Source organism: Marmota monax, unplaced genomic scaffold, assembly GCF_021218885.2.
Source record: "Marmota monax isolate L192 unplaced genomic scaffold, Marmota_monax_Labrador192_F-V1.1 WCK01_AAM20220418_F8-fsc00024, whole genome shotgun sequence".
Lineage (NCBI taxonomy): Eukaryota > Metazoa > Chordata > Mammalia > Rodentia > Sciuridae > Marmota > Marmota monax.
Genome location: NW_026695224.1, coordinates 35,125,474 through 35,151,922, shown reverse-complemented (window position 1 = coordinate 35,151,922; position 26,449 = coordinate 35,125,474). Strand labels below are relative to the sequence as shown.

The window sequence follows — 26,449 nt, the reverse complement described above, 5'->3', positions numbered from 1 at the left end:
GCCGTTCCACAGGCTTCCCACACAGACTTGCTATGCCTGGGACCCTCCAGCATCAGGGCTCCTTTTCTCCCTGGAGCCCTTGCAAGAAAAGGGTTTCAGAACAAAACTGCCCTGAGCTCTGTGGATATGGTACGAGTCACACAATGAGGTTGCACCACCAACCCCAAGGACAACGAGGCCACCCAAGACCAGAGACAGGTGACACCTGATTCAAGAATGCTCAGGGAAAGTCACTCAGTGCTGAGTGACACAGATAATCCTATGTTTTGGATCTCAACTTAAAGTCCTGAGAAGGTGCTAAGAAAGAACTAACTAGTATGTTTATAATCATTTTTCTTTAACTTCGTTACAATTTTTAAAATGTTTCTAATAAAATTAAAGAATTATCTTTTAACAAGATGAGAGGAAATATATTAAAAAGTACAGTATAAATTCCTCATAGCTGTAAGCCTTTTAAAAATTATTTAATTATAACTGTTCTTGAGAAAGACACACTAACAGTCATCCATTTCAGTATTTCTCAAACCAAGGGTTGCAAAATCAGTGCAATATGCTGTAAGATGTCTTACAGCAGAAAAGAACGGAGAAACCCTTCTGCTAAAGTGCTCTAAATTCCAGGTGTGTGTCAACAAGGTATAATGCCACCAGTGTATAGATATGAGCTGAGCCGCTAAAACATCAAAAACTAAGAGAAAAACCATGAGTAGGAGGCCGAGCCTCTGCCACCCTGACCATGAGCAAAAAGCAAGACCACAAAGACAATAGCCAGCTTCCACCAGGCCCTGTGTGGCCCTGTCACCAAGATGCAGAAGGACCGCATAAGAACTGGGTTCTCTTTGGTTCTGTTCCTTTGGCTCTGGCTCTTACTCAAAGCAGCAAATTTAGATTTATATAATACAACCACCACAGCACTCAGCCACTGGAACCTTGATCCAAACAGATTATCTAGGGCAAGCAGCCTCCTCTCAGTGCACCCCAAGGGGTCGAGAAAGAGTTGGAGGGCTGTGTCTGCCCTGTGTCCAGTTCTCGACTCTCCAGTGCACAGTGCCACGCAGAGCAGAAATACGAACAGACCTCTCGTAGGAGAGCGCTCGTGCCCCCAGAATAGGAGCGAGCTGTGTGCAGCCTCTCCACCCTTACCCAGCTCGGGCGCCACAGAACAGAAGGGCCATCCAGATCCTGTCTCTGTCAGGAGCTGTCTTCAAAAGGCTGTGAAAACAACCCTTTGCCCAATCTCACCCTCTCCTGGCCAGCAAGGGCCTCCCTGGGGCCTCCATTAGAGGCTCTTCAGCAGCTACAGAATTCCTACCAGGAGTGTTCGCTGGAGGGCTGCTCTTTTCCTCTTCAACTAGAGAAAGTAAGTGGTTGGAGTGTGACAGCAAGAACAAGCCCACCTTGTCCTGACCCACAGCTATCTGCACAAGCCCCACCAGCAGCTCATACACACACAACCAGAAAATAATAACAAATTCAGGGGAGCTCCCCTATGAGGCAAAACTATGGCACAATCCCACAAAGCCAGGACAGTAGTGCCAGAGCACTGCCCTGCCTGTTTTCCAGGCACCTGCATGGCCACCAAGAGGGAAGCCAGCCCTTCCCTCCCAGCTCCCTCCTGCAGGCGCCATCACACCCAGGCAATGCTGGAGAGAAGGCAGGGGAGCCCCAGCCAGGGGACAGTGGGCAGATGTGAAGTGAAGACAGGAGAGAACCTACCTGCCCGTCCTGGCCAACGTGGTGGATCTGTAGATTGCCCTGCAAGCAAAGGGAAAAGGAGACACTCAAGGACAGAAAAACAACACCATGACCCATGCAGACAGGCACAACCTCCCATGCCATCTAGAAACACCCAGGAATCACTAATTCTATAAAATCCAACCCCATGTAGCAATGGAAAAAAAAAAAAAAATTATATATATATATATTATATATATATATATATATAAAATATTTTAAGCTTAGTCTCTAGGTACTTATTTTTTGGTAAAACAAAACATGCACCCATTCCCTCTACCCTGACCCCAAATAAGAATCTTTTTTTCTTTTTAAACCTTTATTTGAAACAGTTGAAATACTTGAGCAATGCAAATGGTACCCATACAACACCAGCATGGCAGGCCCGAGCACCACATGGCACTCAGACCACACTTCCACTCCTCGCCAAATGAGCTGGGCTAGGCTGGTAGACTCTACTCCATGTCACTATGCAGACAAAGTAATTACTTCATGTTAAACAAACAACATGAAGGTAAGGATTTCTTGTGATAAGAAGACTGTCTCCATATCCTAACTTACCACAAAGTCACCATTAATGCTACAAGCAAAGTGTTGTAATTTATTGTATTTGATTCTTAACGGATGGAAATAAAAATAATTCACAGATTGATTTGAAAGCTGGAGAAAGAATCAAAATTGAAAGTAAAAACTGAAATTCAAGAATGAGCACACAGGCTATTTTAGCATAAAACAATAAAAAAAAATTGTGTTTATTTTTTTCTTTTACTACAGTATCTATTTTCTCTCCTTTGAGTGACTACAAGCACCTGCCTCTCTTACAAGCAAAGTGAAAATTCTGATTGGATGCCTGGGCCATCTAGGAAACTGGAGAGTCAGGACTGACGTGCTAATGGCTGTCTGTCCACCCCTCCATGCTTATGCCTTTAATGACGACCCATTCCCCCAAGTGCAGCACAGCACTCCCCTGGCCAACCTGCCCGTGCTCCGCTCCCATCCCTCCACGTGAGTGCAGGCCTGAAGCCTCAGAGGCCTGCTCCCTGTGGGACACCAGCTTCGCCCTCACTGCCCCCAGCACCTCGCCCTTGCAAGCCAGGCCTAGCACTCCTCCACCCCTTCATCAGTCCTCCAAAAAGCCCCCTGGTGATGCTAAGGCACGACAGTCAGCCACGGAACCCTCACCCCATGCTCCTTTCCTCCTCTCTGGACCCTTCCCTCTCCCGCTCCTCCTGCCCCCCCTCTCCTCCTGCCCCCTCCCTCTCTTCCTGCTCCCCCCCCCCGTCTCTCCCCTACATCTGCTCCCCCTCCCTCTCCTCCTGCCCCCCCCTCTTCCTGCCCCCCTTGTCTCTCCCCTACATCTGTTCCCTCTCCCTCCCTCCTGCCCCCTCCCTCTCTCTCCTCCTGGCCCCCCTCCCTCTCCTCCTGCCCCCTCCCTCTCCTCCTGTGCTCCTGGCTCCTTCTCCCTCCCCCCTGTGAGCATGCTTCCCTCCCAGTGAGCCCACTGAGAGCTTCCAGATGTGATCCCTGAGCCCTTCTCCTGGAGTCTCCTGCTGCTGTCCTACAGGCAGGGCGCCTTCAGCCCTCCTCATGGTGATGGACACAACTGTCTGGGGCCAGCCAGCTCTGGGAGGTACAGCCTCCAGCACTGAGTCCCCACAGCAGCCTGCACACAGCCAGAGCTCAGCCAGCTATGCGCATGCTTCGTCCGCAGGTGAGCCCACGCGTACCCTCACACCAGCTCTCACCTGGAACTAAACTTCTGAAAACCTCTCTTCCTCCCAACTAATCCACACCCACTTAATGAGAGCAGCAAGGCTGTTGTGAGGACATGAGGAAAATGTCCCGTAACATCTGAGAAGCTGAAGAGCCATCAGCACCTCTGAGCCTCCCAGCCCTGCTGGACCCTTATCTGCTCCACCTTTAGCCCAGAGTCAATGAACTCACCTCACTGTCCTGCGTGATCTGCACCTGCTCCCCTTGAGGCACCTGGGCGATGTGGAGGTGGCCCTGTGGGATCCGCAAAGAGAAGACACCAAGAAGCATCAGAAGAAAAACACACCAAAGGAAACATGAAGCGTGTTCCGCCAAGTCTGACCTTGACTCAGGGAAGGCTCGGTGCCGGCCAGTGCCTTGCAGTGTGCACAAGCCTGGGCCCACGGGACACTCCTGAAACCCACCTTCGGGACACAGCGTCACAGACACCACAGTCACTCCAGGAGGAGCAATGCACCCCGGGAAAAGTGTGCTAAGTCTTTTAATGCCACTAGACAGGTAAATTTTAAGAATGTGAGCAACATTAAAAAAGAAGGGAGACAAACTTAGAACTACAGCTTCCTTTACGATGGTTTCAGCTTGAGGGACATAAAGCTGGTGGAAGTGCCAGGAAGGGTTCTGGCTTTCTTGCAGGAAGTGAGGCAGGCAGTGGAGGGCAGGGCTCAGGGCAGCCCCGCAGGTGCAACTTTAAGTCAGAGCTGGCTTTTCTTTCCTTGAGCACTGCAGATTGAACCCCTGGGAACTCTACCACTGAGCTACATCCCCAGCACTTTTTATTTTTTGAGACAGGGCCTCACTAAGTTGCCCAGGCTGGCCTGGAACTTGCCATCCTCCTGCCTGAGCCTCAAGAGTCACTGGGATCACAGGTGCAGCACCACACCCATCACCCCCACCAAGTCTCTAAGAAGTCTCCCGGCCCTTTTTGCTACTACTAATGTCTGCCACAAGAGCCCATGGGTGTGTGTGTTTGTGTGGAGGGCCCTTGCCCCAGCCCTTTGGGATGACCACAAGCAGGACCCCAGCATAAAGAAGTCCAAGCCGCTGAGGCGAGTCTCATGCTGGGAAGTGACCGCTGGAAGCCCCTGCATGTGAGCCCTTCTGTCCCATAACCCAGGTGTGGATCACCCACAAAAGGTTGAACTGAGCCACATATGTGCTACTTGCAGTAACAGTGAAACACTGTTCACAGCACTGAAAACTTGGGACATCATGAGTTACACAATCTAAAGAAATGCTATGCAGGAATAAAGGCCGTCGTTCCCATTGAAGGAAGGACCTTTTCTTCCCTCGGGAGAAGGGCGCCTGAGTCTCGGAACTGAGAACCATTCCCTCCTGGGAGGACAGACAGTAGCAGGGACCCTCAAGTGGCCAGGACCTCAAGCAGGTTGTGCACAGGTAGATGATGCCCACATTCTTACAGGACAGAAGAGGAGCCACGAGGGACCACTAGTCATCCTGTAAGGTGCTTTTCCGTGACAAGGCCATCGATAACTGCCATCACCCACGAGCTCCAAGAGCTCATATTACAATCACTTCGTCCTGTGCTGCAGGTGTCCCCCCCCCCCCGCCCCAGTCCCCTCCCCAGTTGCGTTGGCGAGAAGATACATACTACTTGCACCTGCCCGTCCTCTCCAATCTGGTGGATCTGCACCTGCTGTGCGTTGGCCAGGGCGTAGTGCAGGGCCTGCGGCTGCGGCTGCTGGAGCTCACTGGAGGGTGGTGGGGTACCCAGCATGGTCTCTGTGGGAGCACAGGAGTGGGAGCACAGGGCGTCACACAGACAGCCTCAGAGTAGGTCCCTTCTGCCCCTCAGTTCACATAAGACACACCTCACCCCTTGATGTGGATCAGCAGGTCCCCAGTTTCCTGCAGGGTCACTAATAGTGAGTTTGGGATAACTGAAATTTCTGACACAAGACCAGAGAGTGTGAAAAATCAGGGCCACTGTCATAACAAACCCCTGCTACTCGAGTAAGCCTGGTCACGTGAACAAAGAGCACCAGATGTAACTGCAGGGATGAAAAGACAAGACTCAATGGTGTGAAGCCCTGTTTGGGCCATCAGTCCGTCGTGTCTGCCCCTGGAGTGTAACGGTGACTAGGGAAGAGGTGCCACTGCACAGTGTGGTTACCAAGGGAGGGACAGCATGCCACACTCTGCAAAGGGAGGGAGGAGAGGGCTCCGAGAGTCTTCACCACAGGGGAGTGGCACACGTCTGCAGACACGAGCAGGCCTGGCTCACAGCACGATTCACGCTCACATCCAGCAGGACTTGGTGTCCCATCACTACCTCCCACCGCTACATTTTTATCTGCTAAACTATTTAATTTTTAAAAAGTAATAAACAGAGGAAAGCCTCATCCACTCAGACACACTTCAAAAACAAAATTTTACTTTCTATGTTTACCCAAAGTAAGATATATTTGCTTTGATGTATGTTCATTTTAATGGTAATGGTCCCTCCATCCAAATTTTCCAACACACTTAGAACATTAAGGGCTTAAGAAATTTTTAATGCATATATATTTTTCTTGTAGAGAGTTATGATTGATCAATTAAAAAACATTTAAACACAAAAATATATTACAGTGGGAGAAAATTTTGTGAAAAAAAGTTAAATGTTAATATGACTAGAAGAAAAATGAAAAACACAATAACAACTCTGTGGGGGTGGGAGTGTACACACGGCACACTGCTTGGCCCACTGCTCAGTGAATGTGAGCCTGGTGCCAGCTGGACGTGTGCTCTGCTCCACCACTGAGCCACCAAGCACTCTGAAGCAGCTCCTAGTAGGCATCAGACTGCCAAGGCATGCAGAGTCTACTGAATACATTTCTTAAAGTAACATAACAATAATAAGATGATAATATTTGCAAAATGATAAAAATTATATTTTTTAAATTACTTCAAACAATATCAAAAAATTTTAAATGGCCATTTTTTAACAAGTTGTGGCTCAGTGGTACAGTGCTTGCTTAGCATGTGTGAGGCACTAGGTTCGATCCTCAGCACCACATAAAAATAAATACATAAAATAAAGGTATTATATCCATCTACAACTAGAAATTTAAAAAAAAAATTTTTTTTTTAAATATGCAAGGAAGCCGGCCTATAATTCCAGCCGCTCGGGAGGCTGAGGCAGGAGGATCATAAGTTCCAGGCCAGTCTCAACAACTTGGTGAGATCTTATTTCAAAATCTAAAATAAAAAGGGCTGGAGATTGTCTCAGTGTTAAAGCACCCATGGGTTCAATTCCCAGTACCAAATACAAAAAGGAAGAAAAAACATTTCAAACTTCATTATGAGAGGTACAAGAGCTAAATATTTAGAGAACACTACAGCAGCTAATAAGAGCTTTATGACTGAGCAGACTCCCAAAGTATTTCTGCTCCAATTGGAAAAAAATAATAATAATAATCAATGGAGTTTGATGGTTTCCAATGGTTAAAAATATGCCTAAGAAGAATGGTTCTACTCATACGTAGAATTCTAAAAAAATCCTAGAAGATAGGATTTGTTAGTATGATACAAATGATTTCCAAACGGAAGATTCAAATAATTGAAATTACCATTTGATCAAGGGCTCACCACAACTGTATAATGTGAAGACTTAGTTAAATTCATAGTTTAAAGCAGAGTAATTTTAACATCTAGAGCAAAAATCTGCACTGGCCACTTGTTTGGGATCAGGAGCTACAGCAGTGACCAGAGGTGAACATGCTCACACCAGCGCAGGTCAGAACTGCACTGAGGAGGTAGCAGGCTGCCATCCAGTGGGACAGGGAGCCACAGACAGGGCCCCGGCCAGGGCCTCCCCACCTCTCCTGGCCTGGCTCCTCCCAGCATCCAGAGCACTCACTGAAGGAAGCAAAGGCAGCCGTGCACAGAGTGCAGGCAGTGGGCTTCAAGAGAGGGTACTCTTCAACTCTAAACACTGGCCACTACTGTACAGATGCCCAGCCACGGTTTCCAACTCGCCAATGAGACTGTTTGTTTGTTTTTTTTTTTTTTTAAAAAAAAACATTTATTTTTCAGTTGTAGTTGGACACAATACCTTTACTTTATTTATTTATTTTTATGTGGTGCTGACGATGGAACCCAGGGCCTTACATGTGCAAGGCTAGCACTCTGTCACTGAGCCACAACCCCAGCCCTTACGCAGTGTGTTTTAAACAGTAAAATTAAGCCACATTAAACTCAAGCACATGTAAACATCTGGGTGGTGTTGCCAGATAGCATGGTACAGTGCTTTCATAAATCAGTTTTTAGAAATTCTCTCGAAACTAGTGTTCTATGACTTGTATTCAATCTGGCAGTAACAGATAATCTTTAAACAGATTATCCTTGGCACAGGATCCCACCTACAGTATTTATTTGTTTCGAAGTTCCTTTTCTGTTGGTTGAGAATTCAAAGGTGAACGAGACAACCCCACTGAATTACAACCTCACTGAATAACTCAGTAAAATGTAATTAAGCCAGAATTGTGGCTTGATTACATTTTACTGAGTTATTTCTGTCACCAAAATAGCTTTGTTAGACCAAGAGTAGACACAAAACGAACAATGGCAGATTCTAGAAGTCCCTTAAAGTAATAATTAAGTCCACTGAAGTTTACAAAGCAGGTGCTCTCTGTCCTCAACTCACCCGGCACTGTGAGGGAGCACTGTGAGGGAGGGAGGAGCCTGGGCCTGGGGCAGCAGCAGCGGCCCAATGATCAGAAGCCACACTGCTCCCCTGAAAAGGGAGCACTTCAAGCCACAGGGACACCCCTATGCTGACCACCCTCAGCTGGGGTCTGGATGACTGGCCTTGCCCTCTAGAGTTCACTCCTACTCCAAACACTGGGCACAGAAGGCTAATGGGGCAGTGCTGCTTTCACCAGGATGGAAGCTGGAGACAGCTGACCAAAGAGAAGGGCGAGGAAGGCCCTGCCCCTGGTACAAGGCCGTGCCTCTCTGAAAAAGCCATATTCAAAAGCCACCTCAGTCAGCCCGCTGCCAGGGTCTCCCAGACATGGCACATCTGGGACCTGCCCAGGGCTCAGATACTGAAGACCCACCGCACTGCGGCCAGCTGTGCCCCTCAGAGACCAGCACACTTAGTGTGAAGAGACCCACAGCATCTTAGAGAAACACTGACATCTTGATAAACTATCATTAAACTGAGTCAGACATTCCATTGAAAGGAACACTGAGGACTGGAAGACAGACACTGATAAGTTAAAACAAAAACAAAAACAAAAAACGGTAAGACAAGAAGAATCACAGACCACCTGAGCTTGAGAGAAAGGCATCTCAATTTCCACCTGCAAAGTCAGCAGTGGACCTGAAGGTCAACGTGCCCAAGACCCTACCCATTCCAATGCACAGCCTGGCTCAAGGATGAGCATGGCTGGTGGTGTGGTTGTCACTTGGGAGCTGGTGAGAAACAGAATTTCAGGTCACCGCCGTGGTATCTGAATCAGAATCTGAATGCAAGGTTTTTCCAAAGTGGTCCACCTGCAAGTGGAGCTTGCAGAAGGCCGGTCCCACACCTAGTCCACCTGAGCACTAAGTCCCAAAGCCATCCACCTGATGGCTGGAAAGGTCTACAGAACACGTTAGGAAAACATTCATGAAGAATAGGAATGGGGTGCTGGCCGTGAGGCCCCACGATGAACAAACCCAGCTGGGCTGCGTCTGCCTCCCACGCCTGCTGGTGCTGTGCCCCTCTCAGCATCCCACCCAAGGCAGCCCAGTTCATCCAGGGCCACTTCTCCAGGCACAATCACACCCTGAGGTCTCAATTTCAAACCCTTTAGCTTCCAAAGACAATGGCCTCACATCCCAGCACTACCACAAAGCCTGCTCTGAACAGTCCTTTCAAAGGCTCCAAAACATTCTGTGACAGGGGCAGGCTAGCCCAGAGGCAGCAGTACCTTAATGTGCAAGGTGCCCCTGCCACAGCAGCACTCAGGGAGCTGAGGCGCCTGAGCACAGAACAAGGAGTCCAGCCTTGGGCGAGGAGGCCCTGCTGCCCGTCCCTGTGGTGACGCGTTTCTCCTCCTCGGACACACCCCAGGATCTTCAGTGCCCTAGTAATGCAGGACACCACATCCAGTAGTTTTCAGATTTGTGAGGAGACTGTCCCCGACTGGGAATTTAACTTGGGTCCAGTCCTACCAAATGACATGAGTGAAATCAAGAATGGCACTGTGCCCTGGAAACCCCTGCCCGCGTGGTCCACATCCAGAGTCCACTTGGCGCTGTGTATCTTCTATTTCTTTACTTCCACTACATTCCTGCTCCCCCTTAAAGAGCTTTAATAGACGTGTTCGTGCCGGGTCTGCTCCTTTAGATTAGTCTCCCTGACCCTGGTTTTGCTGGTCTCAGTCTCCTTCCCTCTGGTTCTTTTGATTGGATTTGGGGCCTTGTGCCTTTTTCCATGTCAGGTGTCTGGACTGTGGCAACTTTTCTCTGGGGACAGTTCAGCCTGAGCAGGCAAGGCCTTCTGGTGCCCCTGCTAGAAGCTGGACTTGTCACAGAGGGTTCTGCATTCTGTCTTGTGGGAACCGGACGCCTCTCAGCCCAGGTGAACTTAGGAACCTCCCTCTGGGCAAGTGCCTCTAGGACTCACACAGGCAACAGGGAGCCTGCCCTCTCCCCACAGCTCTCACTGCCTCAGCCCCTCACAGCCCCAGCCCGGCTGTGGGCTACACTTGACAATCCTCACTGCTTCACACTCCAGAGGGGTTCGGAGTCGGGGCAGGTCCCACTTCCTTCTTTCAGGGAGCACAGGCCTGGCCACCTGTTGCCCAACGTCCACAAAGCAGCTTCTCAGATCCTGTCCAGGTGTCTATAGGAGACTTCACTCTGGCCCTGCTACTGCATGGTCACTAAAAGCAGAAATCTCCACCCCTTGAATTAAACAGCATTTTAAAAACTATAAAATTAATACAGTGTTCACTGGAAATAATGTGGAAACCAGAGTCAAACACAAAGACATAAATGAAATAAAAACCGTAACCCCGCTAGATAGAGACAGCCACTACCAAGATAAGCACACACAGATTCCAACGCCTTCTCCACGCCTCCACACGTGGAACAAAGTGGGAACACAGGTGACCGCAGCTTCCACACCTGCCGCCCATTGACAGGATCCCGTCCCTGCCTGGAGCCATGACTCCCGCTGCTGTGTCCATACAACAGGCACCCTCTCTGTCCTGTGCAGAAGGACACCAGCACAGTTCTCCAGGTCCCGCAGAGCTCCCGTGAAGGACTCCTAGCCAGGGCAGCAAGGCCTGATTCCCCCTTCACAGCTTCTTCCTGCAGCCACTCACAAGAGCACTGCCCAGATATGGCTTGTGTGGCCTACACAGCAGCCACATCCATCTCAAGGACCTGGGCAATAGCCAAGGCTGAGGTCTGACGACCCCCCAAAACAGCCAGGAGGAGGCTGCTTCCCCAAGGGTGTGCACACAGCTCCAGGCGATGTGCTCCGCAGCTCCGAGAAGAGCGTCTCCAATCAAGGAAGCACTTGGGAGGGCCACCCCGTCCACTGCCGAGCCCTCAGGTTCCTAGAGCTCCTGCAAGGAAGCTGCTGTGGGGAGTCTAGGAAAATTTTTTAATTCAAATACTTTATAAGTGTTTTGAGGTGTCTCAGGGGAAAGGCAACAGAAAGGCAAAGTCGCACAGCGTGGCTGCAGAGCGCTCTTCCAGGGAAAGCCCCTCTCCAGCAACGCCTGCGGGGAGGCGAGACTGCGCGACTGTTTGGAGAAGTCTGGGTCCGTAAACTCGAAATCAGAAAAAAAGAGAAAAACAATTTGGTACTCCCCCAACGATAGTGTTGCTTGTGTTGTTAAGTCAGCCGGACGCTCAGGAGCTCCACGGCAGCAGGAGAGGAGGGTCTGAGCAAACCCTCCCTCTGCTCCGGAGCCCACAGGGACTCAGAGCCGAGGGCCAGGGTGTTCCTTGGTGAGATAAGCCGGACAGGGCTACTGCGCTCTCTCAGCCTCACCACGCTCACTCATGGACCCAGAGGGAAGGGTCCCGGGGCCACTGCAGACTCAGCTAGGGGGAGGCCTCCCCCTGCACTGAGCCCCAAGGCTCCACTTGCACCGCCTGCCACAGGGCCTACCTGAGGCACTGTACGAGGACGAGGACGGAGTCCTGCGCGAGAAGCTCTTGACCGCCAGGCTCTGGCCTCGCTGTTTTCGCCGCCATGCTGTCCGGCATTTGGAGTCAATGCTCTGTTTGATTCGATACCAGTCAGACTCCGTGATTCCAAATTTATAGAAAAGGTGACCTGGAAGAACACATCCCAAAGAGAGCAGTGAGGTGCAGCCTTCCTCCATGGCCCTGCTGTCTGGGAGTGACCTGAACACTGAAGTGGCCAGCTGCCAGAGCTCAGCTGCCAAAGGCTGACCCAACCCTCCAGAAAAATGAGCCAGAAAGCACGTGTCACCAGAGAAGAGTCAGGGGATAAGTGGCCTTCCAAGACCAGGTGCAGGCTCACCTAGTTATACCTCCTTCCAATCCACTTAACTTATAAAGGATCTGGCCCAACTGCATGCTGGGTGAAAGAGGTGTCAGGCTTGCTGCAGTCCCATCCCCCGTCTGCCCCCAAATCATGAACAGTATCTCATGTCCCAAATGCCAAGAGAATCAAATCAGGATCCCAACAATGCAGTCAGATCTGGTTTTCCAAAACTGCACTTGTTACTCCTCTGCCCTCTCAGCTACCCCAGCCCTATGGAGCCCGACCCCCAACAGTCCCACCTGCCCTCAGCCCCTGCTGCACCACCCTCACACACACTGGAGATGAAATTTGTCTCCTTGTGCATGCCAGCAAACCAGACTGTCCTGGCACACAGCACATGCCCAGCTATCCCATCGACACAGGGAGATCACAGCAGTCTAAGGCTCTCTTCCGGCACCCTTCCGGCACCCTTCCAGCGCCCTCAGCTCTGACACTCGCTAATGGACTCCCACACCTTTTCACCTTTCTCCTTGAACACAACACCTCTAGGACAGGACTGTGTTGTGCAGTGCTTCTGCCCTGGCACCCCTGCACACCTGGAAGAAGGGCACTACCTACACTCCAACGTGAAGCAGGGATGGGGCAGGTGGGCGTGCACCTTCCTGAAGAGCATCTTGGCAGAGCAAAGTGCCCACGGGCACCCATGTGGCCGGTCACTCTTCCACAGACAGCTCTCAGAGCATCGCTGATGGGCATCCAGAGGAGCTCCCAGCCAGCTACGAGGAGACTAAGGGTCTAGAAGGCCCTTCCTGTACCCAGTGGCAACGTGGGGATCATGAGGCCTCTGTCCTTCAGCAGGTTCCTCTCTGCTGGCCATCCACTCCAAGGGAACAGATGAAACTGAGAACTGTCATGGTCAGACGCTCACACTGAAATACTGTTTTGAGAACCAAGAGCCCTGGGTTTGAACCATCCACTGAGAGTTAACTACTGCCCTGTCCCCACACACCTGCTCCTGTGGGGAGCAAAACACCAGAACTAATCAAAACAAAGGAAGTGTTTGGTTTTTAAAGTACTGTATTAAGTATCAGAAGGTTTGCTGCTGTTGTTGTGGTGGTGGTTGTTGTGGTGGTGATTGTGGTGGTGGTGGTGGTGGTTTTGTTGTGGTGGTGGTGGTTGTGGTTGTTGTGGTGGTGATTGTGGTGGTGGTGGTTGTGGTTGTGGTGGTGGTGGTTGTGGTGGTGGTGATGTTGGTGATTGTGGTGGTGGTGGTGGTGGTAGTTGTTGTTGTGGTGGTGGTTGTGGTTGTTGTGGTGGTGATTGTGGTGGTGGTGGTGGTGGTGGTGGTGATGTTGGTGATTGTGGTGGTGGTGGTGGTTGTGGTTGTTGTGGTGGTGGTGGTGGTGGTTTTGAGAAGAGCTCTTGGCTTTTTATATGAGCGTGTCCTTAGGGCAGAAATGAATGGCAACCAAACTCTGTGACTAGATAAAAAGAAACCGGATGAAAATGGGGCAGGACCCCAGCATCAGAAGAGCAACCAAAAGCATGGGAGCAACACTCATCATCTTACAGAAAAGAGTATTTGTAAATTAAGCAGCAAATTCTGGGTCTTTGACTTTCAGGTCACCTCTAAAGAAATCACAGAATCATCACTCAATAAATACCTACTGAGTGATCACAGTGTGCTGCATATGGCTTTACTGCAGGACAAAGCCTCACCAAGTCAGGACACCAAGCAGACAGTGACCACTGCAGTGACAAGGACCCACTGCAGACCACAGCCACCAAAGAACCCACCACTAACCAACTACCTTATTGTCTGATTCATGTTTGACAACCTCAAGGAAAAAGAGTATTCACCTTCATGTCCAAGTCAAACACCAGGCAGGAGTGCGCAATGGCCTTACAATCCTGCCTTCCAGTGCCACCTCGGGGGGGCCTCCACTGTGGCCCTCAGCACAGCCCAGGCCCCAGCAAGATGCTCAGGGAGGACAGGCCACCAAGCTGCTGCTCTGCTCAGGCTGCCCCACCGCTGCCTCAGTGCACTGGGGAGACAGCAGGCAGAAGAAACAAAGAGCAGAAGTTGCTGGCACCGGCCCTCGGGCACCTGCTACCCACAGAGCCGCACTCAGCTCCCTGGAAAGCAAGGTGGTGCACCCTTGCCACTGGCCGGAGCCACACCTGTCCACTGGGCTCAGGGGCGGCCCCAGCCAGCTCTCACCCTGCCCTTGCAAGCTGCCAGGCAGTCTACCCTGGGGCAGAAAACACTCCCCACCATGTAACTGCCTCCCCACCCTCCAGAACTCCTACTGTGGACATGTGTTCAAATCACAAAACCAGATTTCCAGCTCTCCCTGGCCAGCCTGGCTCATAGTGGACCTGAGAGGAGCTGTGGGGGGACAGGGCAGAGGTAACACACAAGCAGAGCTCAGTCTCCTGTCCTCGGTGGGTGGCACACTCAATTTATCAGGCATGAAGGAATGATAAACATGATCCCTGTTAACAGAATCTCAAGTTCAGGAGAATGCAAAGCGGGAAACGGAGTGTCAGCAACTTATTTCTTGAAATTACAGACCTAACTAGATAGCAGCTGGCTCAGAAAAGCAACAGGAACTGGGCCATGTGTCCTCATGGTGACACTCCAGGCAGGCGCAGGCCCAGGCCCTCAATATCCAGAGCCTCCCTCACAAAGCCCAGCCGGTGGGTGTCCCACTACCACGATCGCACACATGGGTAAGAAAAAGATAAGGCTCCTCAGCTTGCCGAGCCCTGGTGCTGCTCTCTGGTGCCTGAAGGCACAGCGTCCAGGTCCCTGCCAATGAGGGGTCTTCTGCTGGTCTCCATCAGTCACAGGGACCTGACCTATGCCAGCTCTAGGTCAAACTGGGGTACTCATTGTGCCCTGCCATGCTGAGCAGGGATGGACCAATGGGAGCACCTGTGCACAGCCATGTCCTGACCCCAAGGCACACATGGGCAGCCTCCCCTGTCACCATAGCAGTGGAGAAGAGACAGCACCCAACCAGCAAGTTCAGAAGAACCCACATCCTGTGCGATAGGTCGAGCAGCATCCCCTCGAGTTCTCGTCCTTCCCAGGAGCTCTGAGTGTGACCTCACTGGGAACCAGGGTCTGTGCAGATGTGATTCATTAAGTGAAAATGAGGTCACACCAGTCAGTGTAACTGGTGTCCTTATAAGGAGAGGAGAAAAAGACAGCGGAAAACACTGGAAACAGGCCCTGGGGCAAGGCGGCAGGGCTGGGGCCAGGCTGCCACGAGGCGGGAGTACCAGGAAGCGTCAGCCACCAACAGAAGCCAGGAGAGAGAAAGCCCCAGCAGAGGAGGTACAGCCTGCCAAGAATGGACCTTGGACACACGGCCTCCAGACCCATCAGAGAACCAACCCCTGGGTCTCCAGCCCCAAGTCTGCAGGGCTCTTTGCAGCAGTCCCAGGACCCCAACACACCCTGCAGGGTGCCCCAGGTGGGGTAGACAGATGGCTCCCCAAGGTAAGCGTGCCTGTGTCTTCTGCCAGGAGACTGCCTGCTGAAAGGGGGGACTGTAGCCGTCTGCAGGTCACCTGGGAGTGTGGGACTTTGTGCCAACCAAGCAAACTCCCACCAAGCACCAGGAGATCTCAGGGGTCCCTCATCCATACCAGCCTTCCTCACAGATGTCCCCAAGGGTGGGGGTGTCAGGCTGATTGTGTTTCAATTCATTTCTGGCAACTTGCAGGTTAGGACTTGCTCTTCTGCATAGTTCAAGCAGAGGCTTATATCACCGATAGGAAAAGCTGTAAGAACCGCTCCTGCGCTCTCAATTCAAACAACAAGACACACTCTTTAAAAGAATGTTCCACGTTTTCCAAAGTTACGAGAATGTGCTACTTTTGATGGAGCACAAACTATTTCGTTATCTGCCTGAATTCTGGGAGGCCCATTGATCCTTGGGAGCCCTCAAAAAGCCAACATCCCAGAAAGCAAGTCCCCCTTTCAAATAAACATGTCCCCTCATTTCACAAAGACAGTACTTAGAGATGTGACCTACCATGTGTTTCAAAATGCAGATTTTGGGGGGGGGATATTTTTTTTCTTTTTGGGGGGTGGTGGGGAGCGGGTACCAGAGTTTGAACTCAGGAGCACTCAAACCACTGAGCCACATCGCCAGCCCTATTTTGTATTTTATTTAGAGACAGAGTCTGAGTTACTTAAGGCCTCGCTAAATTGCTGAGTCTGGCTTTGAACTTGTGATCCTCCTGCCTCAGCCTCCCAAGCCCCTGGGAGGCGCATAAGCATGCACCACTGAGCCCAATAGGGGAAAATATTTCTGTCCACAAACAGGAAGGAGAAAAAAGTCTTCCCTAACTGGGATGGTTGTGGCTGTAGCCTTGAAGCTGTGGATGTCACGGCAGACTCTGAAGGAGCAATAGAGGGAGGCAGGGGTGACAATGCTGGTCTGCTCTTCATCAGTAGCTGAGCTGAGGCCTCAGGAGGTGGGCCTATGTCCATGTATTTGTTCTGTGTTGTGTTGTGAGGAGCAATCAGCAATAAGTATCAAAGCAAGCACAGGGAGAAAAGGCAAATGAGCACTTGAAATGTTTCAGGGTCCACCTGAACACACAGTGGTGCCTAACTTGCAAAGGCCTCGCTGACACAGGTGGGCCAGATGGACTCCCACTCATCCTGAGGGCTGCACCCAGCAGAGGGACCTGAGCACGCACTGCCCCTTCCCAGTGGCTTCACAGGCGTAGAGGGCCACATGTACTGACAGAGCCCACAGCAGCTCTGCCAAGTTTCTCCCAGTCACCTGAGGAAGCTGAGGCACAGAGGCCAGCAAGGGGCCAGCAGTCATGGGATGGGTCCTAATCAACAGCCCGTGCCCCTTCCCTACAAGAGACTGACTCCAGCAGGAGCTGCTAAGGGAATGGAAGCGCAGTGAGCACCAGTCTGGGGACTGCAGGGCAGAGCCTGTGCACACACTCCATGGCCTCAAGGCTCCTTGCTTCCCCTGGACCCAGACCTCTGGAGCTTCACCTGGTGTCTAAGCTCAGGACACACAGGCTGGGCACTCTGAAGGCCAACCCAGGAGCACATGACACAGACCACTGAGCCCAGCGTCCTCTCCAGCACTGCACACGTGGGCCCCCAATCCAGTTCACCGGATGCCTCCACGGCTCTCTCCACCCCCCAGCCAGGCAGGAACTGGGACAGGCCCACTTACAGCGGATCCCATAGATGGTGAGCGGGTCCAGCTGCTTCTTCCCATGTTTGCCCTGGCCGGAGAGGTTGGACACGGCCTGTACCTCACGGTGGAAAAGGTAGTCCAGCAGCGTGAGCGCCATCTTCTCGGCCGTTCGGCAGTTGGTGCTGATGTGCAGCATGTCAGAGGGGATGATGGCGCAGCGCACCCTCATCTCAGGATTGTTCTCATCGCCCAGCCAGGTGCCGTTGGGGTAATCCTCTGAAAAAGAGACGGGGTCCTCCGTGAGCCAGCTTCAGGGCATGCTCCAAATAAGTGCTCACGTTCCAGATGGCCCCAGTGCTTGGCTCAAACAGGCTCAGGAAAGTTGACCCACAGCCAATCCCCCAACCTCCCTGTGGCTGCAAGAGGGTGGGCTCCAGTCTGACAAAGACAGCAAGGGTCATACCATGCCCACAAAGTTGACCTAGGTTGCTTGCTCCATTTCAAAAAGATGAATGTGGCAGCCCACATGGGGAAGACACTCTGCCCTGCACTCCAGGCTTCCTCGGGAGCTAGACCACCTTGTGACCTCTGTGATGGCAGGGCACTGAGGGCTGACAACTCGTTGGAAAGCTACCCAGCTGGGTCCTGCCCAAAGCTTGTGCAAACGACCAGGTGTGGCACGCTGTAGGCCAGCAGCTGGAGCCGCTGCAGTGCCCTTGGGAGCAGTCCAGGACTCACACAGGCCCAGGTCATCCCGACTCGGGCAGAGAGGGTGTCAAATGAGCTCTGGGCTCAGACACCAGAGTCTCTTCCACCCCAGCAGTGCAATGAGCTTCGGGACACAGGCCTCACATCTTTCCCCTGCTTTAAGCCTCGCCACACACCCAGGCAGCAATGGGCAGAGGCAGCTGCTTGGCAAGGCACCCACTTTTCCTGTGCATCCTCTTGACTGTGGGTGTGATGGCCACAGAGTGCACTTGTCCCAGATGAGAGCTCAGTGCACCCATCTCCACTGTGACCTGCCTCTACAAGAGGCGATGTGACAGGCCAGCACCATTGTCATCTGCACTACAGGAGCCCCCAGGAACATGCCATCTCCGCAGGACACCTGAGTCCTGTCCCAGCATTCCAGACAGCCACCCCTCCCTTCCCATGGCCTCCCTCTGGGCCTCCCTCTGTGGACGGTCCAGCAGCGAGTGTGGCCCCTGCTCAGAGCGCAGGTTCCCTAGCCTCTTCTCCAGGCCAAAGCTCCTTCCTCCCCACAAGCGTTTTCCTCAACCATGTGGTCACACTTCTTAACTCGGGATCTCACAGGGAGGAGTGCAGAGTGACAGCTTGGAAGACATGCATCGGGCAGGTCTGCAGTAGCAACATCCCCAGAGCCCAGGGCTCGCACACTCTGGCCACCTCTGACCCCAACTCCAGTGCGAACCTCGGGCCTGCTGCTCTTCTCAGACAGCCTCGCCCAGCTCCCTGAACCAGAGGACTGCCACGGAACCTCAGGGACAGGCAGGGAGCCCTGTCCACGGAAAACATGGTCCCTGGGGTGGGGATGAAGCCAGGCTAGAAGCACTGCTCAGGGCACCTCAGGCTGGGCTCCCTGGATGTAGCTAAGGATGGAAAACAGCTCTGATTTTCAGAACTGAGTAAGAGACGAAGAAGAAGCACCATTTCTCAGAGACACTGATGGTTCAGAAGTGGAGAGGCTGTGCCACGGGTACCAGCTCAGACAGTGCCGATGCACTGTGGTGAAAACCAGCCATCCACTATTAGATTCGAGTGGACACGTGACTCAGAGGCACAGGGAGTCCCCGGCACGGGTCGTCAAGGTATCACGGGGGAATGCTGAAGACTCCAACTTCAAGGGTACTTACTAACTGATCTGCAACTATGTCTTAGACAACCTTGTGCCTGCCACTGGGTGCAGTGCTCACCATCTAAGGCCTGGCTCAGTCACAGGTCTTAATTCTAAGGCACCGAGCTCAGCAGTCCAGTTGCAAAGCCAGGAGAGTCAGGGCTGGCTGCCCCAAGGATGGAGAAGGAAAGAGAGCTGGGACTTAACCGAAGCTTCAAACAGGAGGTGTTACCACTGACCCCAGAATCTCTGCACTTAATATTTGGAGATTGGGAGCACAGGGACCCACCGTGAACATGCAGGGAGGGGTGGCGGCACCCTGTGCTGTCAGAAGCCGAGGCATTGGCTATACCTGCAAACACCACTGGGACCCAACCAGGCCAGCTGCCGCTCAGTCCTTCCAAAGACAATGTGGCTCCCACCATCCTGCCCCAGCACCCCAGCTGTACTGACCATCCCTCCACCCACAGCTCAGAGGAGCCAAGAGCAAGGGAGCAGGTTCTCACTTCTCAGACACACTGGTGGGCTCTGTCCTATGACTCTGCCTCCCCAGGACCCCTCTGGCCCTCAGCCGATGACTGCAGTTTTCCTAAGCTACTTGTGAGTCTCCCTGTGGTCAGCACTGTGTCATACTGGAGGTCAGTAGTCACACACCACACTGTCCAGCAAAGCACAGTGAACAAACAAAAAAGGGCACTACTTTGTGTCCCGCTGAGGGCCTCAGGGCTGCTCAAAGACCTGGACTGAAGTCCCTCCGCAGCACGACAGCTTCAGGCAGGAGAGCTCTTCCAGGCTGGTCTCAGCAACTTGCAGGCAAGTTTTCAGAGCAGATTCATTGTCATGAGCCAGTACTGGATTATAGTTTTCATCCACACCAAAAACTAACTTTCCTCTGGCCTTTGTAAAGGCCTGCCCAAACTGTTCACAAATCTTAAAAGCAATATACTGCCTGAGATGGGAGAAATGCTCTGACAACAAATGATAATCAGGAAACCAAAGTCAGTACCCACTGCCTTCTAGCCTGAGCAACTATGCACCAGCCCAGCAATGGCTAACCTTCACAGCAAAGAGTGTGCTTCTTCCCCCAGGATAGGGGAGATAGGTTCGTAAGATTTCCACGTGATCCACGAAATGTTACTGTTATGCTACTTACAATTATCTGCTCCATGAAAAGTACCACGATTTGGGGTAGCCAGGACCCTCGGGCCAAGGACCCACTGACAATGAAGCCACGTTTGTACAGCACACCCATGCTGGACACCTGCAGCCAGAGCCCTACCACGTCACAATAGATGCTCATGACAGACCTTCATCCTTCTTTGATGAGCACGCGAACCAGTGGTCATCAAAGAAGTATCCGGGATGGGAATGTGGGCCAGAAAGACTGCAAGGGAAGGACGTGCTCTGAACTGAGTGAAGATCCCAGGCCTGGAAGACACCACAAGAACCATCCTATTGGGACTTGATGATTATCTGACACAGAATTTGAGAATTTTAGAAATCCATTCCATTGACACTCCACAAACTACAAATTACAGAGACATCAATTTAGAAATGGATATATTCTACCATTTTCTCTCAAAATGCCTTCTTTTCTTTACTTACCCCTCCACCATGGGCTACTTTTTTTCTTTTCTTTTCTTTCTTTTTTTTTTTGAGAGGGTAATTGTAAACCAACCAACGATTCTATCGTAAACATACTACTAGTAATGTGCAAACATCACTATTTAGTCACTGATTAAAAAGACTTGGTCATGCAGTCACTCCAGAGGGAGGGTCCAAGGCCCTGCCATGGGCCCAGTTCTCTGTGGCTGGACACCTCTGATACCCTGGTTGCTCACAATGACACAAACAGCTAATGAGGTCAAAGTCTGAAGCATGATGTGCATCCTGCCACACCTGCCTCCTACCTTCCTTGGAGGCCACTGGTGAACTCCTACCTACTAAGCAAAACGTGCCGCATGCTCATGACTAGGCCCAGTGTCCCAGGCTGCATGTCCTGCCACCCCTGGCACAGCAGAAACAGAGGCAACATGCTGGGCTTGAGACCACTCACATCCCAGGCCAGTCTGTCTGGAGTAACTCTGTTCCCTTAGGTCACCAGACTGACCATGTCACTCTTCTCAGAGGCCGATTCATGATCCCATGAAAATGTGCTCATGTATAACAATTTATGCTAAAATACATGTAAGATAAATGTTCAAAGAATGTTTTTGGCAAAATTTCCTCCTTTGCATATGTATGGCTGACATTTTGTAAACACAGCAAATTGTTATTAATCTGACTTGGCAGTGCACAGCGCCAACAACATCCTGCAGGACATGTCTGCCAGCTCTCCTGACTGATGGCCTCTGAAAAAGAAGATTCCCAGCCTCTGCCTGGCTGCCCTTGCTCAGCACATCACAGTGCCAGAGGCCGCCATGCTGGCTCCAGAGCACTCAGAACCCGACGGAGACAAGAAGTCACCAAAGTACAGTCGGCACCCAACTTTGATATGCAGGATGAGTCAAGTTTTCCAGGAATTATTAAATGCCTCCACTGCGGGAATTAAAGTGCTTTATTAGAAACCTAACTGAATTCCTTAATTTTGTGCATTTTAGCTAATTTGCTTCTCTAACTCCATCTGCCCACACTTCCAGTGCTCAATGACAGGAGTGCACCAGGACCCAAACCACCAGTGGAAGATAAACTCAAGAACTGAGTTTAGTGGTCAGTGCTTTGAACAATTAAGAGTTACCTTTTTTCTCATTCAAATGAAGTTTACATCATCAACAAAAGTTAAAAAAGTAGGATAAAACTTGAGCTGTCACCTTTGCAGTATAATAAACTGACTCCAAGCCTGATGTAAAATGGCATTTGGAATTCTTAAGTAAACACTGCTTTGAGGGGTTGGGGCTGTAGCTCAGTGGTAGAGCACTTGCCTAGCATCTGTGAGGCACTGGGTTCGATCCTCAGCACCACATAAAAATAAATAAAATAAAGGTATTGTGTCCATCTACAACTAAAAATTAAAAAAAGAAAACTGCTTTGAAATTCATGATTCTGTAGACTTCAGACACTTAAATATTTACACAAGACGACAAAAACAATCTGTACACTTGTAGCTCTTGGCTCTTACCAGGGACCACAGAAACACTCCAAAGACAAGCCTACTACCCAAGAGCACCCCGCATGTGTACTGCTTCTCCAACAGGCACCTGCTGCCCTGATGCTCCCTGCCCGGCAGCTGCTCCAGCCAGGGCAGCACCCGTACTGGGCAGCTAATCTGTGTCCCAGCACGCACAAGTCCTACCGAAGGTCAGGGACGCCACTGCCCTCAACAGTGAGTTGATGAAAGAGACCTTCAGGACTGGCTGCTCTTCCAGGATTTACAGACACAGCAATCACTTAAAGAGGACCCTCCGTCTCCAAACAGCCTTCACCAAACCACTGAACCAACATGGCGGCTCAGCTAGCCGAGTTCCCAACAGGACATGCTGCAGACGTGTCCTTCCGGACATGACATGCTGCGGGCGTGTCCATCCCCCAGAGAGCAGCAACAGACCCATCCGTGTCCTCTTGTGATGGCTGAGAAGGTGGAACTATCTGAACTCTGACCTTTCTTCAAAACAAAGTAAAATCTTAAACTGGAAAAATGTCTCTAGTCTGATCCTAACACCCTGTGCTACAGCTCAAGATCCCTGTGGCAGAAACAGTCAGCTTTCCACGTGGTCTTAACACTGTGCTCAAAGCCTCTGCTAAGAAGCATGTCTTAAAAATAAAAAATCAAATAAAGACATATGTCTTACATGGAGTGGCATCTCGTATTTAAAGAACCTGAACTCAGACGTAAAGAAACCCGCGCTTTCCCTAGGAGGTGAACAGCACCTGTCCAGACACCAGTGCTCCCCACCTTCCTCTCAGCGCCAGGCAGCGCTTCCCCAGCAGACACGTGTGACGCTGACCAACCACACTCAGACAAAAGTTTGTAAGGGGGAATTTTTGTTTTCAAGACTCCCAGGGATGTTTTGCTCTTTAGCTGGAGTGGTTTACACTAACTGAACCCAAGGCCTACGTGGCTAACCAGACCAACTGCGCAAAATCCACGTGGAGGAGGAGAGCAACCCATCTCCCCTGCGGTCCTGCAGTGAGCCTCACAGGGTTCCACGAGGAGGGAATCGGCTGCACCCTCTTCTCCTCACACTTGGTGTAAAGGAGCCAGTTGCCCTCACCTGGCGGTTCACCCATATGTAAATACGTAAAGCATAATTTATAGCAGCCACAAAGTGGAAGTAACTCAAATGCCCATCAACTGACAAAGGACAATGCTATTCAGCTACGAATGCTACAATACTATGCAGCTACTGCTGCAGGCCACCACCTGGACAGGGAGTCCATTTAGTGAAATGTACACAGCAGGCAAGCCCCTTGAGACAGAGGTGAGCTGGAAGGGCGAGGGTGGAAGGGGAGTCACTGCTACAGGGGGAGGGTTTCTTTCAGAGATAAAAACATTCTAGCTGGGACCGGTGGCACATGCCTATAATCCCAGCAACTAGGAGGCTGAGGCAGGAGGATGGAGTTCAAAGCCAGCCTCAGCAAAAGCAAGGCGCTAAGCAATTCAGTGAGACCATCTCTAAATAAAATACAAAATAGGGCTGAGGGGTGGCTCAGTGGTCGAGTGCCCCCGAGTTCAATCCCTGGCACCCACCCCACAAAAAACAGTTCTAGAATTAGATAAAGGTGATGGTTGTATCCTTATGAATACACTAGCCACCATGAAATCAGCCACCTCTGTCCCTGTCACACGTACACAAGGTAAGACAACTGAGGAGGAAAGATTTATTCTGGCTCAGGGTTTCAAAGGGTTTAGTCCATGGTCACCTGGCCCCTTGGCTTTGGTCCTGAGATAGCACAGCATGTCATGGAGAGAGCACAGGCAGAGGAGGCCGGCTCACCTCAGGGTGGCCCTCCAGGAAGCAAAGAGAGCCCAGTCCTTTCGTGGGCATACCCCATGACCTAACATCCTCCCACTAGGCCCCTCCTCTTAAAGGCTCCACACCTCCCAATAACACTGCAGACCCCAACCAAGACTTCCACAGGTGCCCGTGGGGGGCATTCCAGAGCAAGTGTCACAACCACTGAAATGGATGCTTTAACACAGTCGACTTTATGGTATACAAGCTTTTTTTAAAAGGTTACCTCTTTTTTCCTCACTGTTCTGCCATCTAACTCCTAGCAATTTAGTAGAAGTAAAAGCAATTTCTGAAAAAACATTTAATCGAGTGTTTTCAGCCACGGTAACCAGTTTCTCTAACAGAAAACTCTTTGTTAAGCTGACAAACCTACATCCTGTTTATAGGAAAAAACCAATAACTGAGATGGGGAAGCAGGAAAACCTCCCTGGTAAATGAAACCCAGCCTCAGAGCTCTGCAGACACAGCGGAGTCGGCCTGGTTCTTGCCGTTCTCCCCGTGTTGTCGCTCTGTGTTGTTCTGCTGCAGTGCTGGGGTCAAATCTAGGGCTTTGTGCATGTTGTTCATGCTGTGGTAACAATGTCACTTATGGTGGCTACAAAGTTAGTCACAAGAGCACATGAGGACTCCAGGTGACATGAAGCCTTTCAAAGGCACATGGGGCTGTTTCCACAGGCCAAGAGACAGGCAAGAGGGTACCTCGGACCCCTCAGGAGAGAAGGACCATCCCCACCTTGGGGCTCCCAGAAGCCCTGGGCAGGAGTCCAGGGAACACAGACAGACCCAGCTACCAGCCTTCCCACCCGTCCGTGCAGACCCCGGTCAGGAGCGGCAGCGTGTGCCATAACTAGAACAAACAGCATCTCTCAGCCCAGCACCTCGGGGTCCACGTCCAGCTGCGGTGCAGAGAGTGCGAGCCTGCGGCTGCCAAGGAACAAGAACAGGACAGGACTGCCACCAGCAGGGAGCATCAGAAAGTTGCTAAATGCATGACCTGGAAGTGACGTCTGTATCAACGTGGAAAGAGCCTACTCTAGAAAACAGTGAAAGGTGAGCTGCAAAGTCATCAGGTGTACACGCGGACACAGAAGGACCCCACACCAGGGACAGAGCCCAGGGGCACCTGACCATGCAGCACATCCCAGGCCGTGTACTGTTATTTGAGCAGGCTCCCACCGAGCTGTTTAGGGCCTCGCAGACTTCTGAACTGTCATCCCTCTGCCTCAGCCTCCGCGGCCTCCTGGAGCGTGCACCACCACCCAGTTCCAAGCTATTGCACTTCACCTTTATTTCTACATCATTTCACTTTTCTTAAAGACAATAAGTGTGTACTTCTTTCCTAAAATGATGAAAACAAGGCTGTCACAATCACTGTGCTGGCCAAGCAGAAAAGCAGCCCTAGGGACACACCTTCCGAGTTCAAGGTGATGAGGGTGACGTTGCTCCCGATGCTCTGGCTCCCCGGCTGGCCGCAGCTGGACACAGAGTCGCTGGCCTCCGAGCCGCTCTCCCCGTCCTCATAGTGGCTGTCGTCCTGTCCCGGCACCTTCACCACGATGGTGTTCTGCCGCCGCCCGGGAACAGCGCTGGCGGGAAGCAAGCACAGCAGCCTGTGGTGAGAGTGACTTGGGCAACACGCCGAGGTCAGCCCTGACTCACTGGACAGTCCTCTTCCCGGTGACCACAGCATCTGACTGAGCATGGACCAATGGACCAATGTCTCCCCACACAGCTTTTCTACGAAGACTAATAGCAATTTAATGGAGAAACAGTCTGGGGCTGAAAGAAATGGTACGAAATAAAATGAAGGTTTAAAGAAAATATTTACACCACAAGAGAGGTGGATCGAGACTCACTGTGACCTGGGCCTGGAACGCGGCTTTCTGGGTGGAGAGGCTATGCTATGAAATGCTGGCTTGAGTAAGAGTCATTTTTAGGGCTGTGTTGGAGGAAAGACAAAATGAAGAGGAAGGGAGCCCAGAGCTCCAGATAGCCCATCCCTCCGCTCAGACATCTGAGAGGTGACTCAGCCTCCAAAACCGCAATCACACTCCCAGTTATTCCCACGGACAAACCATGGTGTGGGTTTCTAAGGCCAGTTTCGAATCCCAGGAGTTCCCTGAGAGCTACTCTCATCACAAGGGCTGGTGGCATGCAGCAATGAAGTCCTGCCAACACAGCAGGGCCAGCTGCAGAGAGCACTCTAAGGACTACTGATGACCTGCCTTCTAAATGGTCATCATCCCTGACCGTGGCCTGCTCAGCACCCAGAGGAAAAGGAAGCACTAGTTCCCTGTTACAAAGTCAAAAAAGGCGTTTAAGGTCCTAGCTGTCCTCGGAGGGGGGAGCTGCCCATCACGCTTCCTAAAGTGGCTCCTCCACTCAGACCGACCGGCTGGACTCGGCCCAGCAGCCTGGCTGGCCTTGGGGCACCCCACCACCCACCCAGAGACTGCAGCTGCTTCCTACAGGGCTGGACCAAGACAACGAGGAACCG

At 51.5% G+C, this 26,449-nt stretch overlaps 1 protein-coding gene across 13 annotated transcripts in view; it reads right to left on the bottom strand.

The window, feature by feature from the left end:
• Banp (BTG3 associated nuclear protein) overlaps positions 1-26,449 on the bottom strand; it is an 82,535-nt gene that overhangs the window by 14,600 nt on the left and 41,486 nt on the right. For 9 of the 13 annotated variants that reach the window (XM_046435111.2, XM_046435112.2, XM_058575988.1 and 6 more), the window contains 6 exons: positions 25,363-25,538; positions 17,182-17,421; positions 11,621-11,788; positions 5,114-5,244; positions 3,676-3,747; positions 1,714-1,752 (listed from right to left, as the gene is read on the bottom strand). In XM_046435111.2, coding sequence (XP_046291067.1) covers positions 1,714-1,752; positions 3,676-3,747; positions 5,114-5,244; positions 11,621-11,788; positions 17,182-17,421; positions 25,363-25,538 — 826 coding nt within the window. The remainder of the gene's footprint in view (positions 1-1,713; positions 1,753-3,675; positions 3,748-5,113; positions 5,245-11,620; positions 11,789-17,181; positions 17,422-25,362; positions 25,539-26,449) is intronic. The other 4 variants (XM_058575989.1, XM_058575993.1, XM_058575991.1 and 1 more) reach the window with 1 other exon arrangement.